The following is a 20,316-nucleotide window of genomic DNA, read 5'->3' as shown; positions in this document are numbered from 1 at the left end:
CTGCTTTAGTCCTGGAGTGGTGGTTAATGAATTAGTCTGCCAAATAAAGGACACTCAAGTAGAACAGCCTACCCTCAGGCTTGTATGTAATTCCTTAGGACTCTTATTTGTTTCTTTACAGCACCCAAGTGCGTGAAGGGTGTTTTACAGAGATGTATAGAAGACAAATCTTACAACATTCACAAGGCTTTAAGCACCGTGTTTCCCGCATGCGGACACCAGGGGCTTTTCTTGTGGCCACAGCCCCCTGGGCAGTGGTGTGGGAAGTGGCTAAGCAGTGGTCCCTTCCCCAGGGCCACCAGCAGGGGTTGAACAATGACGCCCTCTGGAGAGGCAAATGCTGGAGAAGCAGGCAGTTAGTGAGTTCCCCACCTTCCTGGGGATGTAGGGTCTGGCTCCAGCCCTGAGGTGGCAGGCAGCAGGCTCTGGCCACAGGGCTACAAAACCCAGCTGTGGGGCTCACCCCCACATCGCCCTGGCCCCTGCTGCCTTTGCCGGCCCGTTATGCATTCCTCCCCAGACCTCACATCCCCTCCCACTGAACTCCCCATGCAACGCTTAATTTGTCCCCGGGCTCACTTTTCACAGCAGCAGACTTACTAGCTAGCAAGTCTTTTTAAAAAAGCAACCAAAAAAACAAAAGAAAACAACAACAAAAAAGACAAGAACCTGCAGAGCACCTTATTTGTGTTTCTATTCTGCTACAGTCCAGTAAACAAGAGACAACTGTACATTATTTTTATTGAGTCTGCAAAAAGATTCAATAAATTACAATGATTTGCAAATATGTGCATATTTATATGTATGCGCATATTTATTTTTTTCCTAAAGTTAATTAAGTATTTGAGTAAAAATTGTCAACGCAGCCACCAGCAAGAGTTGGTGGCCGCACTCTGAGGCCACCAAAAATTTTGTTATGAGAACCCCTGATTTAAGGCCTTCCACAGTAATCCACAAGTGGAGACAAAATAAAAAAGGCTGTGGAGAAGGGGAAGAAGGGTGAGGGCAATACTATAATGCAGTTGAGTGCGCACCATTGAGGCTCTGATAGGGAAAAATCAAGTGAATCCTTTTTGCAGGAAATACTGCATAAGTGAGTTTTTAATAGGAGAGATTTTAAACTAGGACAATGTGATGGACTATGAAATAAGCTCCGGGATAGCATTTTGGGCACGACGTCAGCATAGATAACGGCACAGGAGCAGGTATGGGAAAGGAAATGAAGAGGCCATGAAGGCTGGTATTATCTACAGGGTGGTGGGATTGGGGGAAAGCAAAAGTAAGAGAAAGGGTCAGAGGAAAGGCTGGCAAAGCTTCACGAATGATGTTGAAGGAGAGAACAAAGAGGTTTTGGACTCCCTCCAAAATCTCAGGACTTTCTGTGGTGCCACAACCAAAGGCATTACAAAACTATAAATAGAATAAGGAAGGAAGGAAGGCTATGTCTTCACTGAAAGAATAGGTGCACTTTTACATTGTGATCACTAGAAGTCCACATTGAGTTAGCTGAGAAAAGGTACTCTAGTTTTTACCTTGACTAGCTATACCGAGGTAGACCCCAGGTGAGAGGTAGGAGGGGCTTAGGGTTGACTTTGACTAACTACACTGGGGTAAAACTACTTGGGTCTTATCTGCAATGGAATTTTATAGATAGCCATCTCAGTATAAAATATATATATATTTTTTTTTCAGTGAAGACTACAGCCAGAGCCAGGCAGGCTACAGAGAGAAATTTCATGAATTCTTGAGGCACACATTGTCAAAATTCACTTATAATAGAACTCTGTAGATCAGGAAAATGCCGTATATAATTTATCAATTTGTTTTCAAGTGGCAGAGAGAAACTGAGGTGACTTGATGAGGAAGGTAGTCAGCTGCAAGGGAAATGTCAAGCTTTTCACTTCCCGCTGTAGAGAGGTATTCACTGGAGCTACAGTAAGAAACCAACTTTTTAAATGAGGCCATGTAAAAATATTGCATGACAACTGACCTAGAAGTAGGATTGTGAACGGAGGGTACATCTACACAGCAATTAAACAACCATGGTTGGCCCAGATCAGTTGACTCAAGCTCACAGAGCTTGGGCTGTAAAATTGCCATGTAAACGTTCGGGCTTAAGCCGTGCAGCCTGAGCCCAGTGAGCCCAAGTCGGTTGGCCTGGGCCTGGTGCAGCCATGCCACAGGTCTTTTATTCCAATGTAGATGTACCCTTAGTGCCCAGAACAAACAGGAAGAGGAAGAACTTCAAATAACTCCACTTTTCTCTCCGCAAAATGCACCATGCTGTGATGTCACAGCTACCAACAAATCCACAGCTATGCAGGTAAATGGCTTTTTTATTAAGTTTATGGGAAAGGTTTCAAAAGCTCTTGTATTAGAAAAAAAATTAAAGGCCACAATTATGGATACACAGTAGCAACTCCATACTTAAGGTTGCACTAAGTTACTCCACAACAATCTCCCTTGCACGCAGAGAAACAATACACAAAATTCCTTGAACTGGACCGAACACAAAAACTTAACTATGACCTTGTGTTTTCCCACTTATAAAATATTCTCTTTAGCCAATGTACATCTGCACATAGTACATGCCTCAATGCTGCTGAGGTGAGAGTTGAGGTTTTGCATTATGGCGCAGATTAGAGTGGGTTTTGTCCGTATTGTATTTCTTTGTATGTACAAAGGAGCTTCTGGTGGAGATGCAGAGAACTACCTGTGAAATGGATTAGTTTAATGTGCAACAGTTAAACTGGGTTAGTGACAGTTCCCTTAACTGGACATTGTTTTGCTATTAAGGGTTTGCAAGGCAGGTTTTTGCATTTAAGCAAACTGTTGATCAGGGTTTGCTAGTGGGGACTGTATTAGGGTTATATTAAGGCATCTGGTTCTGGGAGAAGGTGGGGACTGGAAAGTTTTGGCAGTTGGAAGGTTTGGGGGCAGAGGTGTCTAATGATAGTACAACCAAACAAATAAACTCTTGTTTAATTCAAATGTGGCCTTTGATGCAGGGCCCAGAAAAGAGAACCACAAGACTTCACAACAGCTGAACTAGTTGGCTCATGTTTTGGAAACAGGGTGAGGCAAGAGAGAAGGACAGCCAAATATCCAACAGACCTAACAGACTCATCCCAATACCTTAGAAGGTACGCAGAGATCATATTGCCTTCTAAAACTAGCGTAACTAAAGCCCACAAAATGTGAACTGAATGAAAGATCTAATGATTACCTCACACACACCCTCCCAAGGAGGAGTGACAGAAGAAGGCAAGAGGTTAAAAACGTCTGGTTGGCATGTAGGATTCAGGGTTAGAGGAATCAGTCTGACAAAGCCTCTTACACCTGTCCCTGAAGGGCAGTTAACCACCTCTATGAAATGGCTTGTTCTGCTTTCAACTGAGCAGAACAAGAGTTGTAATTGACTTCTTGATCACTGCCAGGAAAGGTCCACAGCTAAGCCCAGAATAGATGCCCATCTAAATTTACCAGACTTGAGCTTCCATTAGTGAGCTCCCCCCCCCAGATGAACAATTAAATATTTACACAAACACTTTTCACAGTGTGAAGTAGTGTACTAATGCCAGTGGAATGGTACATTATGGTAAACTAAGTCTATTGGTCTCCTTACTCTCTGAAAGTGTGAACTCTGGGCTATTATTTTTATAGATAGATTATCCTTTAATCCCATAGGCTTGAAACAAATTCACAGTTTGGCATCTTATTCATGCCATTATTCTAACCAATTGATTTCAGAGAAAAAAAAAATCAGATCTCCAGACTACACAATGAGCAAAATGAATTCACTCTGCACATTCCTTCCCAATCCCACATGCTTTTCATAAGGAAAAAAATGAGGCACATATACCCCTTTGGTATGGAGTCTGCATAACACTAAATAACAGAATCCTACATCCACACAAATGGCTGAATCCTGTTTATCCTTGTAAGTTGTGAGGACAGTTCACTTTCCTAAAGGCAAGTTTATTTGTTACTAGAAATGAAAAAGAAAGAGTACATTCACATTCTCAGTAAGGACTTTGTTGTGTGTATGCACTTTTTCAGGTGCTGTACCCAACATGCAGTAAGAGATACAGTTTTCATTTTGAGAATCAAAGTCCATCTCAGGTCCAAAAAAAAAAACTCTCTTCATTTGCGGTTAATAGTAAATGTTACATATTACATCAAAATCACTTCTCCCCCTCCAGGTTGCCAAGTGTCATGCCAGCTCACAGGAGACATACTAGAGCTGGTCAAAAAGCAATACATTTTTGTAAAAGTTGAGGTGGTGGTTTTGTTTTTGTTTTTTGGCTGCTGCTGGCCAAAATTTCACAGTCTTGAAAAATTTCAGACAATTCTACCGGTCACACACTCACGAATTGGATTCCCTCACCCACCAGACAGACAACAGGAATTCCCTAGCAGTTCCTCTTTCCAGATGCTTTTTTTTTTTCTTTTTGGCAAGGGGAGAAGTGGGGAGGGGGCTGCTGAAGTGCATTAATCAAAGGCAGCCAGGCTGTGTCTCTTCATATTCAATGCTTCCCCTTTTGGACTCCAGGAGGACACAATATAGCAGGTGGTGGAAGCCAGGTGTGCAGAGAACACTGCAGAGGTGGGAGGGAGGGCGTGGCAGGATAGAAGGTACACGCTGCTGGGAGATGACAGGGGCTGAAAGGCAGATGATAGAAGGGTCAGAGGCAGACTGAAGTGAGAAGCTGCCTTAGGCTCGCCTAGCTTCTCTCATAACTTCTCTCCAGTCTCCTTCCAACAACCCCTAAGCTCCAACCAGGTTTCTGGTCATGCCTGCTCCTCAGTCCTCCTTCCTTATGGTCAACCTGGCCCCTCTCAGCTGATCCTATGTCCTCCACCATCCCCACCTGCATGTGAGATCAGGTTCATCTCTCTGACCACTGTCCCCGCTACTCACTGATTTGTTCTCACCATCAAGAAGTGTCTCACACTGAGCAATATAGAACTTGGCAGCCAAAAACATGAATTGCTCCCCATTCAGCTGCAGAACAGGAAACATGCAGGAGAGAAAGGCACTGGCAGCTGCGAAAAGAACTGAAGCTAGTAAAATTTCTTATATGACCCAAGATCAGCAGCAGGTAGGAGGCTGAGTACAGCAACATGGGTAAGAGCAGGGATCTCAAACTCAAACCACCACGAGGGCCACGTGAGGACTAGTACATTGGCCCGTGGGCCACATCAGACACCCCTCTGCCTGCTGCTCCCAGCCCCGCCCCCACTCCACCCCTTCCATGGGAGTGGCTGGGTCATTTCACATATTGAATCTATTTTCCTATGTTAAGTATCCTCACACCTTCTTGTCAACTGTCTAAATGGGCCATCTTGATTATCACTACAAAAGTTTTTTTCTCCTGCAGATAATAGCTCATCTTAATTAATTAGCCTCTTACAGTTTGCATGGCAACTTCCACCTTCTCTGTATGTGTATATATCTTCTTACTATATGTTCCATTCTATGCATCCAATGAAGTGAGCTGTAGCCCACAAAAGCTTATGCTCTAATAAATTTGTTAGTCTCTAAGGTGCCACAAGTACGCCTCATTCTTTTTGCAGTACCTCTGTGACCTATGATGGTATAGCTATACTGCAGTAGATCATTGTGATTCCCAGCACAGGTAGACGGACTTGCACTAGCTCAGCTCAAGCTAGGACACTAAAAATAGGACACTGCAGCACTGGCGGTAGCTTGAGTTAGTCACCTGAGCTATAGGCACCGGCTTCCTCAGGGTCTGGGGGGTGCTCAACCCCCTGCTTCGCCCCAGGCCCAGCCCCCACCCAACCGCTTCCCCCAAGCCTTCACCCCCCCCCAGCCCCTTCCCACCCAGTTTCACCCCCTCCCCTGAGCATGACCCCTCCCCGCTCCTCCCCCTTCCTCCCAGAGCCTCCTGCATGCCACGAAACAGCTGACTGCGGTGGGCAGGAGGTGCTGAGAGGGAGGAAATGATCAGCGGGCAGGAGGCACTGGAGGGGAGGGGGGAGCTGGCTGCCAGTGGGTGCTAAGCACCTGATAATTTTTTTCTGTGGGTGCTCCAGCCCACAATATTCCTGTGGTAGTCACACCAGTGCCAAATAGAGAGGTAATATAATCTCCTTACTCTTAATCGATATTCCCCTATTTATACATCCTTTTGGGCCACAACGTTGCATTTGGAGCTCAAGTTCAGCTGATCATATGTCCTTACCTCCTAATTACAGTATAAACTTTAAAATGGGAAGCCACATGCTTCCAATTGTTTGTGCCAAAGCATATGCAAACCACTTCTACCAGATGGGTTAGAGAATTTACATTCCTCCACCCTATATTGCAGGGGCAGGCAAACTTTTTGGCCTGAAGGTCACATCAGGATTCCAAAACTGTATGGGGGGTCGGGTAGGGAAGGCTGTGCCTCCCCAAACAGCCTGGCCCTCGCCCCCATCTGCCCCCTCCCACTTCCCGCCCCCTTCAGAACCACCGACCCATCCAACCCCCCCGCTCTTTGTCCCCCAACTGCCCCAACCCCTATCCACACCCCCACTCCTAACTGTCCCCCAGGACCCCCTGCCCCTTATCCAACCCCCTCATCCCCCCTACTCCCTTACCATGCCGCTCAGAGCAGCAGGAGCTCATAGCCACACCGCCTAGCCAGAACCAGCCATGCAGCCCGGCTGGAGCAGCGGACCAGAGCGCTGGCGGCGCGGCAAGCAGAGACTGCAGGGGAGGGGTGACAGCAGGGCAGGGGCCGGAGGCTAGCCTCCCAGGCTGGGAGCTCAAGAGCCAGGCAGGATGGTCTCGCAGGTCATAGTTTGCCCACCTCTGCTATATTGCCACCTAACACAATTATCCCAGAGCTAGTCATCACATAGCAAAAAGGAGGTAGCGCTAATTCCCAATCTCCAAGTTACACCAGGAAGACACCTTTGCACGTCTTTTCTCTGCTGTATTACATATTTCTCTGCCTTCGGCCCTTATTGTTTTTTTACAAACATCACACGGAAAAGTTAGCAACCATGTAAACTTCTACATGCTCCCATGCAACTGTATTTGGGAGATCAACTTTGGAATTAAAGAGAAGGTTGATATACTGAAAAATGTAAGGTAACTTGTATAAGAAGGGATGCTTATGTATAAATGCTTATTATTTTGTCTTGTGATATTATAGTTAGCAGTATCATTTAAGGACTGATGTGATCGGACTCTCATCACTAGATGTATCTCTCTCCAACTCTCCCTGACAATCTCTCTCCTCCCTCATCAATTCTTTCACTTCTTTCCTCGCTTATGTTTTCCTTTTTGCATGTTCATCCCCCCTTTTTTGGTACCATTTCTTTCCATTTAACCCCTTTTTGCTATGTACTATAACCTACTGCAAGCAGGTTATATAGTACCTTACCAGCTACCAACAATTACAGCCCTGAGCTTTAAATACTCATGTTCTTGTTTACAGACCTTCACACTTTTCAAGTTGAAAAAATATTTGCTTTCATCTCAAAGAATACAGTACATTTCACAATCATGAAGCCACCCCCTGGAACATTTCAAACATACACACTTTCAGACACTTAGGTTCTCTTAACTATGATATTTTAATTTGGATTTTTTGTTGTTGTTTTCAGAACTGTATGCATTGCATGCACACTGGCACCATTTTGACTATCTAGAAGTTATTTGCTGTGCCTAATCTGCCTGCAACAAGTTCTCTAACTTTCTCGGTCCCAATTCCTCAGGTAGACAGTGAGGGTATGTCTACAGTGTCACTGCAAACAGACACCCGTGGCTGCACCACGCCAGCTGAGGTGTAGACGTTTGAGTCCAAGCTCTGGGACCCTCCCACCTCACAGGGTCACAGAGCCCAGGCTCCAGCCTGAGCCCAAAGTCTACACTGCAATTAAACAGCCCCTTTGCCAGAGCCCTGCAAACCTAAGTCGCCCAGCATGGACCAGCCGTGTGCTTTTCACTACAGCACGGACATACCATGTGAGTACTTTTAAGCATGGGTAATTGAAACACCATGTAAACAATTACATGCTGAACCATGGTAAACTGATAATGACATCTTGCAATCTAGTCAATTACAGAAGTCACTTAAAGCAATTTCTGATCATTCACTTGCTTCCAAGTCAACCTTTCAATTTTTAGAGGGGTAGCCATGTTAGTCTGTATCCACAAAAAAAACGAGGAGTCCGGTGGCACCCGAAAGAGTAACAGATTTATTTGGGCATAAGCTTTTGTGGGTAAAAGCTTCAGATGCATAGAGTTAAAATACAGATACAAGCATAAATATACTGGCACATGAAGAGAAGGGAGTTACCTTACAAGTGGAGAACCAGTGATGACAATTCAGTCAGGGTGGATGTGGTCCACTCCAAATAATTGATGAGAAAGTGTCAATACCAAGAGAGGGAAAATTGCTTTTGTACTGAGCCAGCCACTCCCAGTCCCTATTCATGCCCAAATTAATGGTGTTAAATTTGCAAATGAATTGTAGCTCTGCAGTTTCTCTTTTAAACCTGTTTTTGAAGATTTTGTTGAAGGTTGCCTACTTGTTGAACGTTGCCTACTCTGTCCCCATATCTACTCTAGCGACTCTATCATAGGACCCAACCACAACAGCCACATCATCAGGGGCTTGTTCACCTGCACATCTACCAATGTGATATATGCCATCACGTCCCAGCAATGCCCCTCTGCCATGTACATTGGCCAAACCAGACAGTCTCTACATAAAAGAATAAATGGACACAAATCAGACATCAGGAATGGTAACATACAAAAGCCAGTAGAACACTTCAATCTCCCTGGACATTCAAAAACTGGTTTAAAAGTAGCCATCCTTCAACAAAAAAATCTGTGCACACAAGTGCTTATGCTGGCAAAACTTCTGTTTCTCGGGGGGGTTTTTTCACACCTCTCAGTGACAAAAGTTTTGCTGACATAAGTGCTACTGTAGACATGGCCTTATTGTGTTGTGTTCTTGTGTAGTTTCCACCAACAAGAGAAGCTGTACAGAGTGTTTTTCCCCCCCTTCTCTCTCACATGTTCGATCCTAGTATTTTGGATTTTCTTCCAGGTCAGAGAAGAAATATATGCAAGGCAATTAAAGCCATCACTTTTTCTTGTTGGTGTCTACGTTGATATAAAATAGTATTACAATTAAGGTATTTGTTAAGGCCACTTAAAATTTTAAAGTTTGTTGTTCAAGAGTTAACAGTTTTTAAAATGAAACATGGAGAGTGCAAGTTCTTGGCCTTAACATGGGATAAAACCAATGCTTAGTTTTTACATTTACAAAGTGCTGTATAGATTTTAATCCTCACAAAACTCCTGTGGTAAGGGTAAAAGCTACAGAAAAAACAAACAGGATAAAACGAAAGGGTCTAATCCACTCAAAATAAGCCTCGTGCACCTATTTGTCCAGCACACCTCCGTAGGCTGCCTGTGCTCTGGGAACACAAAGGCTACTCCATATTCTGTGGGGGTGAAGAGGAAGATGCAGCACTCCATGTCTAGCAGCTGAGACATCAGACTAAGGCCACATCTGCACTACACAGTTTTGCTGACATAAGGCAGCTTACACCTCTACAGTTAGGTTGACGTACACATTGCAATGCTCCTCCCGCTGCTTTAACTCTCCTGTTACGCCGACATAATCAAATCACCTTAATGAGAGGCGCAGAGCTTAGGGTGACATAGTTATAGCGAAACAGTGTCAGGGCTTGTCTACACTTACTGGGGGATCGACAAGTGGCGATCGATGCATCAGCAGTCGATTTAGCGGGTGTAATGAAGACCCGCTAAATCGACCACAGATCACTCTCCTGTTGACGTCATGTAGCATGGACCCCACGGTTAAGTAGATCTAAGTTACGTCTATTTGAGTTATGCTATTCATGTAACTCAAATTGAGTAGCTTAGATCGAATCTCCCCTGTAGTGTAGACAAGGCTTAAGTGTAAACGCTGCGTTGCTTACGTTGACCTAAGTGACCTCCAGGAGGTATCTCACAATGACTGCCCTGTAGCCAGGTAAACGGGTGAACTGCTCTTCCTGTTTGTTCGGTGTGGAGAGCTCCCAGCTGAATATGCCAGCTCCACACAACAAATGCACTCCCGCCTGGAGTACATGGGAGGTGCTGGATCTCCTGGGTCTGTGGGGAAAGGAGGCTTTGCAGGAACAGCTCTGCTCCAGCTTCAGGAACTTGCTCAGGGCATGGAGGGAAATGGCTATGACAGGGACACACAGCAGTGCTGCGTAAAACTCAAAGAGCTGCGGGCAAGCATAGCAGAAGGCCAGGGAGGCAAACAGTCGCCTCTAGTGCAGTGCCACAGACATGCCACTTGTACAAGGCGAGGTCTGGGGTCAGGGTAGTGGTGAATAGAGCCCCCGTTGAGCTCCTCTTATAGCCTTGTGTTCATAATGCACAGCACAATACTGAAGAGCAGTGTTGGATCCATGCTGTCTGACACAGATGGCTGGCTTGCAGGTTACCAGTGCAGTTGAAAAGCAGCTGGAACCCTAGTAGGATGCCCATGGAATGATGGGATTGAGAAACCGGCATCATATGACACTGAACCTGCCCCCATAAAACATTGCAAACCCTTCCCAAAACACCCTGGGGTCAGTTGCACAGTGGGATAGCTACCCACAGTGCACTGCTCTCTGTCAATGCAAGAGCTACTACTGTACACGCATTCCACCGACACAAGGAGCAGAGTGTGAACGTGCAACAGTGATATAATCATATTGGTGGCTGTACGTCCACATAACTTCAGACAACTGAGGCTATGTCTATACTACAAAGTTAAGTATTATGTAGCTACTTCTTTCCCAGGCAGCACTGTAGTCTTCATTTTTTAAACTTGTTTTCTGAAAGTGACACTGTCAATTGAAGGTTGCCCAAAACTTCAGTTTTGTTTCCCAGGCAATACTGTAAGGGTACGGGGCACCTCTCTCAGTAGGGACTCTTGATGTTGGGTGGGTATTATCCACACTGCTCAGAGAACCTTGACAGGCTAACAAAGAGATTGATCATTCTGCCAGGGAAGTTTACCGGTCAGCTGAGGTGAAATTTTGAAGGGGTGAGAGCTCTAACTTTCCAGGTAACAACTTGGCTTCTGTGAAAAGCTTCTCGTGAAGCACTGGAATGGGTTACCTAGGAAGGTGGTGGAATCTCCTTCCTTAGAGGTTTTCAAGGTCAGGTTTGACAAAACCCTGGCTGGGATGATTTAGTTGGGGATTGGTCCTGCTTTGAGCAGGGTGGTGGACTAGATCAGTGCTACTCAAAGTGGTGGTCTGCGGACCGGTGCTGGTCCGTGAGCCATCGGCTGCCGGTCTCCGCGCACACTGGAAAAAAAAATTGCCAGTCCCTCACATCAGATAACTTGAGAAGCACTGAACTAGATGACCTCCTGAGGTCCCTTCCAACCCTGATATTCTATGATTCTATGAAAAGAGAGAGAAAATGCAGCCCAAAGGGTGAACACTTGTAAGGTGAGAATGGGAAGGATGAGACAACCATTATGCCCTTCATAACTCTGATGGGACACACCTCCCGCACAGAACACAACAGTGACTGAGGTGGGAGAGACACAGTTCATCATCTTTCCAGGTAAACGTGTTCTTAGGGGAAAAAAAATCTTGGCCTCAAGCCGATCTGTCCCTATTTCTAACACAGAAGTTACTACAGCCCTAGAATTGTAATACATTTCCATGGGCTGCACAGCCAGGAATTGAGACCAATGGTCTGACAAACGGGGAGCAGTGCAAGACAGGAAGCTTATCTGCATGCACCCACAAATGAAAGGCATCTCCATCAGACCCTCAGCCCGCAAGCAGATGTGTTCACAACACAGCAGGCTGACATGAAAGGTGGCCTAGTGTAATGTCACACAGACCACTATAATCTTGCCTTGTCCAACCTGTACTGGGTCAGTTAGTTGAGGGGGGGAGGTTGAGGATGACCTATGGTACTCTCAAAGTCATTTACAACTAGATTGTATTAATTGTTACACTCCAGCTACTCAAACACTTAGACGAAGGGTCTGATTCTCCACTACTTTCCACTAATTCCACTTGGGCACTAATTTTCACTTGTGCAAAGCCAGTGTGAAACAATGCTAAATGAGAATGGTGGCATTTTACACTCACTTGGAAAACAAGTAAATGACTATACAAGGTGTAAGGCAGTGGAGAATCAGACCCATAAGGAAAGTGTTTGACTATCTGGAGGTTATTAATAAAATCTAGTTCTAAATGACTGAGTTATAGGTAGGCTGATTTTTATTTTATTTTATTTTTCCCCAGGAATTTATCAGTGTTTATTACTACAACAACAAAATACAGGTGAAAATCAGTGGGAAAAAACTATTATTAATTTTTCTGGGTAAATATCAGGGTTTATTTTGGTGGACGGAAGGACGGGGGAAAAGTATGCAGTAGGTTAATGTTTGGATTAATGGAATTCAATGTGGTTTGCTGCAGAACTAAAACAGAACTCAAAACACAATGCCATCTTGGAGTTTAAGAAAACAATACATCTCTAATCCCCAAATAAAACTATTCATTTGAATAAACAATTTACTGTTGTAGACTTAGAACTATTAGTCTATAAATATTACATTTAATGATTGTGCCACACCATTTGCAGAGCATACATTCAACTTAATCCTTTCCTCCGGTTTTTGTTTTTTTAACTTTCCAATACTTTCTTGTGTTCTGAAACATAATCTGATGCAGAATTTTGTTTTCTTCCCATTTTAGTGTGACAGATCTTTAAACTGTTACCTGCTAACAGCGTGCACTTCTGAGGGCATTCTGCACCAAAAACTTAAAAATTTTGTGCACAATATTTTAAAATTCTGCAAATTTTATTTGTCAAATAAATGTGGAGGCTTCAGCATGGCACTGGGGAGCATGGTCCACTGGTTGCACAAAGGTGGTAGATCACTGTGCAGCTCTCCCACCCAGGACATTGACTCAGCAGTGAGGCTGCACCCAACCCTGACACAGCGCAAGGACTGGCCTACCCCAGAAATATCCCAGGGCCCTGTCCCTCTGTGTCAGGTGCACCAGGTATGGGAAAGCGAGCTCAGCAAGGCAGGATCCAAGTGTAGATGGGAGAATAGGGCTTGTCAGGAGAGCAGGGAGTTCTGGGTGCGAGGGGCGTGATGCTCAGTTGGAGGGCTTGGGTATGAGGGGGATCTGGATGCATGGGGGTTGGAGGAGCAGCTCTCCATACAGGGATCCCTCCCCCTGAAGTGAAGGAGCGATGGGTGGTGCAGGAAGAACGGGGGGGAGTTTACAGAGCTTCCTACAGCCAAGGGAGAAATCTAAGGTTCGGTTTGAGAAGTCCCTTCGTCCCCAGCCTTGCTGGGACTAGCTGCTGAGCCCGGTGCAGGGTAAGAGCCACCAGCCGGGCCTTCCCCAGTCATGCCCCCTACCCCACAGTGATTTACCTCTCTGCCAGCTGCCCTGGGCAGCTGAAACATACTGCTTGAGGAGGGTCGCATGACCGCTCTTGGGGCTTCCCTTTGCTTCCCCGTTCGGAAGTCATTTTTCTGCAGGGAAGCAAAGAAATATGTGGGGGACATAAATTATGCGCACGCGCAGTGGCATAAAATTCCCCCAGGAGTAAGCAGCTTGAAATGTGTATGCGGTGGGCATGAGATTCATCAGTACATTCAGATGCTCACGCACTTCAGAGCTTGCACGCATGCCTATTTGCTTATTGTCTGCATCTTCTAGACTAATTCATAGCCTTACTTCAACAGGCAGCTTTGCATATACATACAGACTACTGTAAGAAAGACATACCCTCATGCAATGTACTGTATTTTCCTAATAGAATAAGTTATTTTTTATATATTTGAATGATAAAAAAGTAGGATGAAATTTGGAAAAGAAACTAATACTTTTTGTAAAACCTGGGGGAGGTTCGGTAAAAAAATCTGTTCAAACTGAAAACAAAGGGGTTTAGTTATTTTGTTATATTACTTGCTGTGTTGGAATATACATTAGTCTCTCACTAACACAAATCTGGAGATCACAGCAACTCACCCAATTTTGCAATTTAACAATTAAGTAGCAAACACTACTAGGAAAAAAAATCAAAGTATATTTTTGGAGGATATTTTGCACATTATTTTGGCATATTTAGTTTTTATAGTAGTAAATGTATTGTGATATATTTTGCAAAAATAATGAAGTCATAGTAATACTAGACCTCACTATGAAATATTACTAACATTTCTGAGGTGAAATGGAGCGAGACCACTAATATGCATTCTTGGAATTATAAGGTTTGTGAATGATCAAAAAATTATTGAAGTATAGTATACTGGAAGTGGAACTCCTGCATCTTAAAGAAAATAAAGAACATCTGATCACCATATCATATTAAAACATCACTAAGTGATGTATAAAAAATATTGAGATTAAAGCAAATTATGCATATTTATAGAGCCCTGCGCGGATACAAATTTATAGCTGAGGATGTGGATATAAATCAGTATCTGCAGAACTGCAGGGCCCTCCCAGGACCTGCAGTGCCGGTCCATCACTCCCTGAAGCCAGCACCCCACACCGGCAGCTCCTCCGGTGCGGCTATACTACTCCCAGCCCCGCCCACTAGGGTGAGCACCAGGCTCACCGGCAGCAGCTATCTCTGGTCACGCTCTTGTGTTCAAGTGTCGCGCACACCCCCAGTCAGGAGACAGACAGCTACGTGGAAGTGACGGGGGGCAGGGACAGGGCTGCGGGAGGTACAGCCACGCCGAAGGAGCTGCTGGCATAGGGAGCTGGCTCTTGGGAGCAGTGGCCCCACGTTCTGCAGTTCCTGGGAGAGCCCTGTGGTTCCGCAGATACCGATTTATATCCGCAGATATAAATTTGTATCCATGCAGGGCTCTACAGATTTAAAGGGGATAGTCAATTTTAAAATCTTAGTCAAGATTTCCAAAAATTAAACTCCAAGTCCAGACTTATAAACCTAGATAAAACACCAATCCTGAAGAGATTTACATACATCAATAAGATTATGCACATGAATGAAGCTGAGCAACTCCGTAAGCCTTTGCAGGATCACTGCTTTATTTACCTGCCTAAGTATGGACTTAAGAGCCTACATTTAGATAGCAATTTTTAAAATCTTAGATTCCATGGTGTAATCAAATACATTTATGTACATTATTAGTGCCACTATATTTTTAAAAAGTGAAAGATTTTTAAAATCTATTTTGTTTGTTATTTATAGTCTGTGTACTATTTGGATTTTTCTTGTCTTGGACAATGAAAATTAAGTCAATTTCATTTTTGTTTATTGTCACTTTCATGTTCTTAGCCCTGCAGAGTTTGGGTTTCAGACTTGCAGGGGAGTTTAAACTAACTGTTTTCAGTGGGTAGTTATTTTTTAAAAATATTATTGTGGAACATTCCTCTTGGACTTCGTTTTTACAAAACATGAATTACAGGCTAGCTCAAGTGCACAGTGTTCCTTTAAGTCAGTTGAAACAAGTTTAATAAAAACGAGGACTACAATGTCTTTAGGGTAAACTTAAGTGGAAGGTAAGGACATCTCTTGTTCCTAGGAAATCACTAAGTTCTGTAACGAGTGACTCATGGCTTGATTCTGCAACCAATCTCTACACGATACTCATTGCAATCCAACTGATTGTTCAGAGAGAAGAGCAATTACAGGATCTGGTCCTTAAAAAAAATGAACACCTAAAAGTCGCACAGTTTGCTACTGGAGATGCAAGGAGACTTTTTTAGTTGGCTTCAGTAGGCCCTATGTCCAGTTTGCCAACTCTCTAAGAAGTAGATTCCTTTGTGAAGAGGTTGAGGTAAGTGCCACCCGGAGCCTGCACCCCTGAGCCACCCCCAGCGCCCCAACCCCCTCCCCCAGCCTTCATCCCCCTCCCCGCCATCCGAACTCCTTGGTCCCAGCCTGGAGCACCCTCCTCCACCCCAAACCCCTCATCCCCAGCCCCACCCCAGAGCGTGCACCCCCAGCTGGAGCCCTCACCCTCCCTGCACCGTGCCTCCACCCCCTGCCCCAGCCCTGATTCCTCTCCCTCTCTCCGAACCCCTTGGTCCCAGCCCGGAGCACCCTCCTACACCCCAAACCCCTCATCCCCAGCCCCATCCGAAAGCCCACACCCTGCCCCCCCCAGAGTCCCCTCCTGTACCCTGAACTCCTCATTTCTCGCCCCACCCCAGAGCCCACACCCCCAGCCAGAGCCCTCACCCCCTCCCCAATTTTGTGAGCATTCATGGCCCACCATACAATTTCTATACCTGGATGTGGCCCAGAAGTTTGCCCACCCCTGGCTTAACCTGTACCTCACCACCTACACTGCTACGTATACTCACACTGGGGGGAGGAGGGCTAAGTGTGTATATACAATACATGCTGCCAAAAGAGTCTTTCAGGGTAGAGCCATCCTAGAACAATCTCATTCTCTCAGTATTCTTTGGGGGCTTACAAACACATGCCCACAAGCAATATTCCACCAAAATATCACAACACATACATGTAAAGCACGAAGCATGAACTCTCTATAAACAATGTTTGGAATACTTAAACATTTATGTTCAGTCTTAGTATTGTACCGTATTCCAAATAAAATTCATCTTGTAGGAACAGTCAACTCAACATATGGGAATAGGGAAAAAAACGGGAAGGAGGTCCATAGCCTTCAAACACTTAATCACTGCTAAGAGTACTTGAAAAAATTGTGCCAGAACATACGCCCGCTCAGTAGTTCAGTTTTCTCAACTGCCACACTACTTCAGGCTGGCATTATCTGACCACTCCAATGCACTGTGTTGATGAAAATATATTTGTGGGATATTACTTGAAAAAATGGGGGAAGGGATAGACACCTTCTACAGTAAAGACAAAAAACATTTAGTTTCTCAAGAAACTATCAGATCAGTGCAGTACAGCACCTTGTCATACTATACTGAAGATGCAAGAATCATAACTAACAACGTGGGTTTGTGTGGAGGGGGGATTGGGGGGGAGAGAAAACCTGGATTTGTGCTGGCAATGGCCCAACTTGATCATCATACACATTGTAAGGAGAGTGATCACCTTAGATAAGCTATTACCAGCAGGAGAGTGGGGTGGGGGGAGGTATTTTTTCATGCTTTGTATGTATAAAAAGATCTTCTACACTTTCCACAGTATGCATCCGATGAAGTGAGCTGTAGCTCACAAAAGCTTATGCTCAAATAAATTGGTTAGTCTCTAAGGTGCCACAAGTACTCCTTTTCTTTTTTTGCGAATACAGACTAACACGGCTGTTACTCTGAAACCTGTCAAAAGATTTAGGAGTATAATAATCAGACATGACAGATTTGCAAAAAGCCTCCTCTTACAACTACCTGCAGGATTACACAGCTACCTATCTACTTCATTTCAGGCTACTCTTAATCACATGCAAAACTAGTCTCTCTCTTCTCCCTTATTCTTGTGATTCTCAAAGAATGAGCAGACACAATCTCTGATCCTATAGGGCCATGCAGCAAATGTCCTCACACTGTTTCCCCTTCTCCCTTTATTCCATGCACTAGAAGGTAGACATGAACTGCTGGCTAAAAAAACCCAACCCAGCCAATATTTTACCCAGAGCCAGGAGCCCCTCTAGACAATATAATTATGTGGGTACATAAACCAGAATCGGGTGGCAGTTTATTTTTACACTGCCTATTTAACGGTGCTCTAGACATTACATTTTCATTTTAATACAGTCTCTAGTTCTTATGACTATGAAGAAAACCTTCAAATTGTTAATGGATATAAAGCAATGTACCAATGCCTGCCCGAGTCTGCAGGCAATCTGAAATAACTGTGTGAGATGTGAACTGTCCTATGGAGTCTAATGATCATTATTGTTGGCAACTGAATTATTTTAAATGGTCCCATTTTAGTTGAAACAGTGTGCATCACTGGTGTAGCTGCAGCTACTGAGATGCAGTGGGGCAGCTAGCTGTTCCAGCAGTTGATGGGGTGGGGAACATGGAAGTCAAACATCTTTTCTCCCAAGATATATATTCACCTCTGCCTGAGAAGGAAAGAAGAAATGCATAAATCTCATCACAAATACCAAAAAAAAAAATCGTACAGCTACCTCCTGCATACCCAAAACTAAACTAGGTCACATGTCTCTCTGGTGGGTATAAAAAGCTCCCATTGTCCCCAACCCAAATGCTGAAGTCTCCAGCATCATCCCAGCCAACTTCTGTGGTGCAGCTACTTGTTGTCAATAGAAAGATCTGCAGCACACTGAAAATAAAAAATAAAAGCATAAAATAAACTGAATTTAAATACACACAGATTGCGCACCGAAAACTAATAGACTGAACTGGGCAGCCAGGAGAAGACTTGGGAGGGGTCATGTAATTCTGGGGCCTTGCAGCTTAATTCAGGTCCAGTGAACCACCTGTGTTCTTTTCAATAATTATCTTAATATTCTCCCATCTATTTTTATGCTTCTATCCAGGATCTTAGAATCCAACATGCTCAGTACTGCACAAAACACAATATAACATCACTATTTGCACTCAAGAGATATTAGGTGCTATACAGACACGAGAAGAGACATGGCCCCTGTCATCCTGGAGAACTTCTCCTTAGCTGTACCCCACACCAGAGATTCTCAACCAGAGTCCAGGGCTCCCTGGGGGGCCACGAGCAGGTATCATGGGATCTGCCCAACAGGGCCAGCATTAGACTTGCTAGGGCTCAGGGCAGAAAGCTGAAGCTCCACCACATGGGGCTGAAGCCCCGGGGCTCCGAGCCCTGCCACTTGGGGCTGAAGCCAAAGCCTGAGCAATTTAGCTTTGCAGGGCCCCCTGTGGCGCAGAGCTCTGGGCAACTGCCCTGCTTGCTACCCCCTAACAAGGGCCCAGAAAAACAGTTGTGGTAGCACAGGTGGGCCATGGAGTTTGTACAGCATGTTGGGGAGGCCTCAGAGAGAAAAAGGTTGAGGAACCCCTGCCCCACACCAGTTCTAGACCATGAACACATTCGGTCTTACACTGTATTTTGTACGTCACTGAGTAATACAAGCAGCTCAACACAAAAACAACAGAGAAGAAAACATACAAGATAAACCCTCAACAGTTACGTTATAAAGATCAGTAAGAACCCAGGAGCCATGGACAAGGCAGTCTGAACACTATAATTAGATGGTCAGGCCCATCAGAAGAAATGCTGCGCGCGGGTACATCATGTTCGCTGGGGCCCCATTCCCTCCCTCTTCCTTATTTAGGCAGGAATTAGATTTTTTTTTTTTTGGTGTGTGGGGGGACGGGGGGGGGGGGAAGAGGAGAGGGAAGGTGGCTCGGAGCTCAGGACCCTGGTACAACTGTCCCCCCGGCTCGTCAGCCCTGATGAGGTGCCCCCCCCCCCCAATGCCCAGGCCAGCTCTTGTTGGCTTTGAAACACTGCTCTGTGTCCGTGACAAGTACGGCGGCTAAGCGGCGGAGCCGCACGTTTGCTGTCCCGCACCATCAGCTGTTTGCAGGGAGCGGGAGCGGTTCCCCCCACCACCACCACGACAGGGCAGCTTCAGAAAACAACACACTGGAGGGGGTGGGGGGAGAGGCTCAGCCAGGGACACTGAATTTTTCAAATGCGGCGCAGCCTGGCGAACGCGCCTGGCGCTCTCCTGCCACGGGCACGCCGGCCTGCGCCCTGCCTCCGGGGCTCGGCACCCGCTCCCCCTGCCACGCTAAGGCAGCACATGGGCCGGGGGGTGAGGGGGCCCTACCCGCCCCCCCCAAAACTCCTCCCAGGGAGAGTCAAGCGCTGGGCGGGACCAGCCGGGCTGCAGCGCCGGGCACAGCGGCATGCACCGCAGCCCGCCGCTGCTGGGGGGGCGAGGCGCGGCGGAGCCTCCCGGCCGGGGCCCGACGGCAGGGGCAGCGGAGCGCGCCCCACTCACAGGCCACGTAGGCGGCGAGGGCGAGCGCCATGAGCAGCTTCATCCTCCGGCGGTCGATGGCGGTCAGCAGGCGCAGCAGCGGGGCCGTGCTCACCATCCCCGGCGGGGCGCGCGGCGCGAACTCCGCCCGCCGCAGCCGCCGCCGCCGACAGCCAGTTCCTGCCCCGGCCTGGGCGCATGCGCAGCCCGGCGTCGCTCCCGGCGTGAGAGGTGGTTCGGCGGGGGAAGAGGAGGAGGAGGAGGAGGAGGCGGCGCTGCTCGTGCCTGAGGGCGCCTGCGCGAGGCGGGCGCCGCGTGACCGCTGAGTCGGCGTTGCCCGCGTGGGCCCCCAGGTCTCAAATTCCAGCGGCCCCCCCCCCCGCCCATC

The 20,316-nt window shown here is 46.1% G+C and overlaps 1 protein-coding gene across 1 annotated transcript in view; it reads right to left on the bottom strand.

Annotated features, from left to right (window-relative positions):
- Nucleotides 1-20,093, bottom strand: part of UXS1 (UDP-glucuronate decarboxylase 1) — a 92,534-nt gene extending 72,441 nt beyond the window's left edge. Inside the window, exon 1 of the mRNA XM_074964514.1 lies at nucleotides 19,950-20,093. Within this exon, the coding sequence (XP_074820615.1) occupies nucleotides 19,950-20,046 (97 nt within the window). The 5' untranslated portion in view covers nucleotides 20,047-20,093. The remainder of the gene's footprint in view (nucleotides 1-19,949) is intronic.
- Between the last annotated feature and the right edge of the window lie 223 nt (nucleotides 20,094-20,316).

The sequence above is a fragment of the Natator depressus genome, chromosome 1 (genome assembly GCF_965152275.1).
Source record: "Natator depressus isolate rNatDep1 chromosome 1, rNatDep2.hap1, whole genome shotgun sequence".
Classification (NCBI taxonomy): domain Eukaryota; kingdom Metazoa; phylum Chordata; order Testudines; family Cheloniidae; genus Natator; species Natator depressus.
This window is presented reverse-complemented; position numbering and strand designations above follow the sequence as displayed.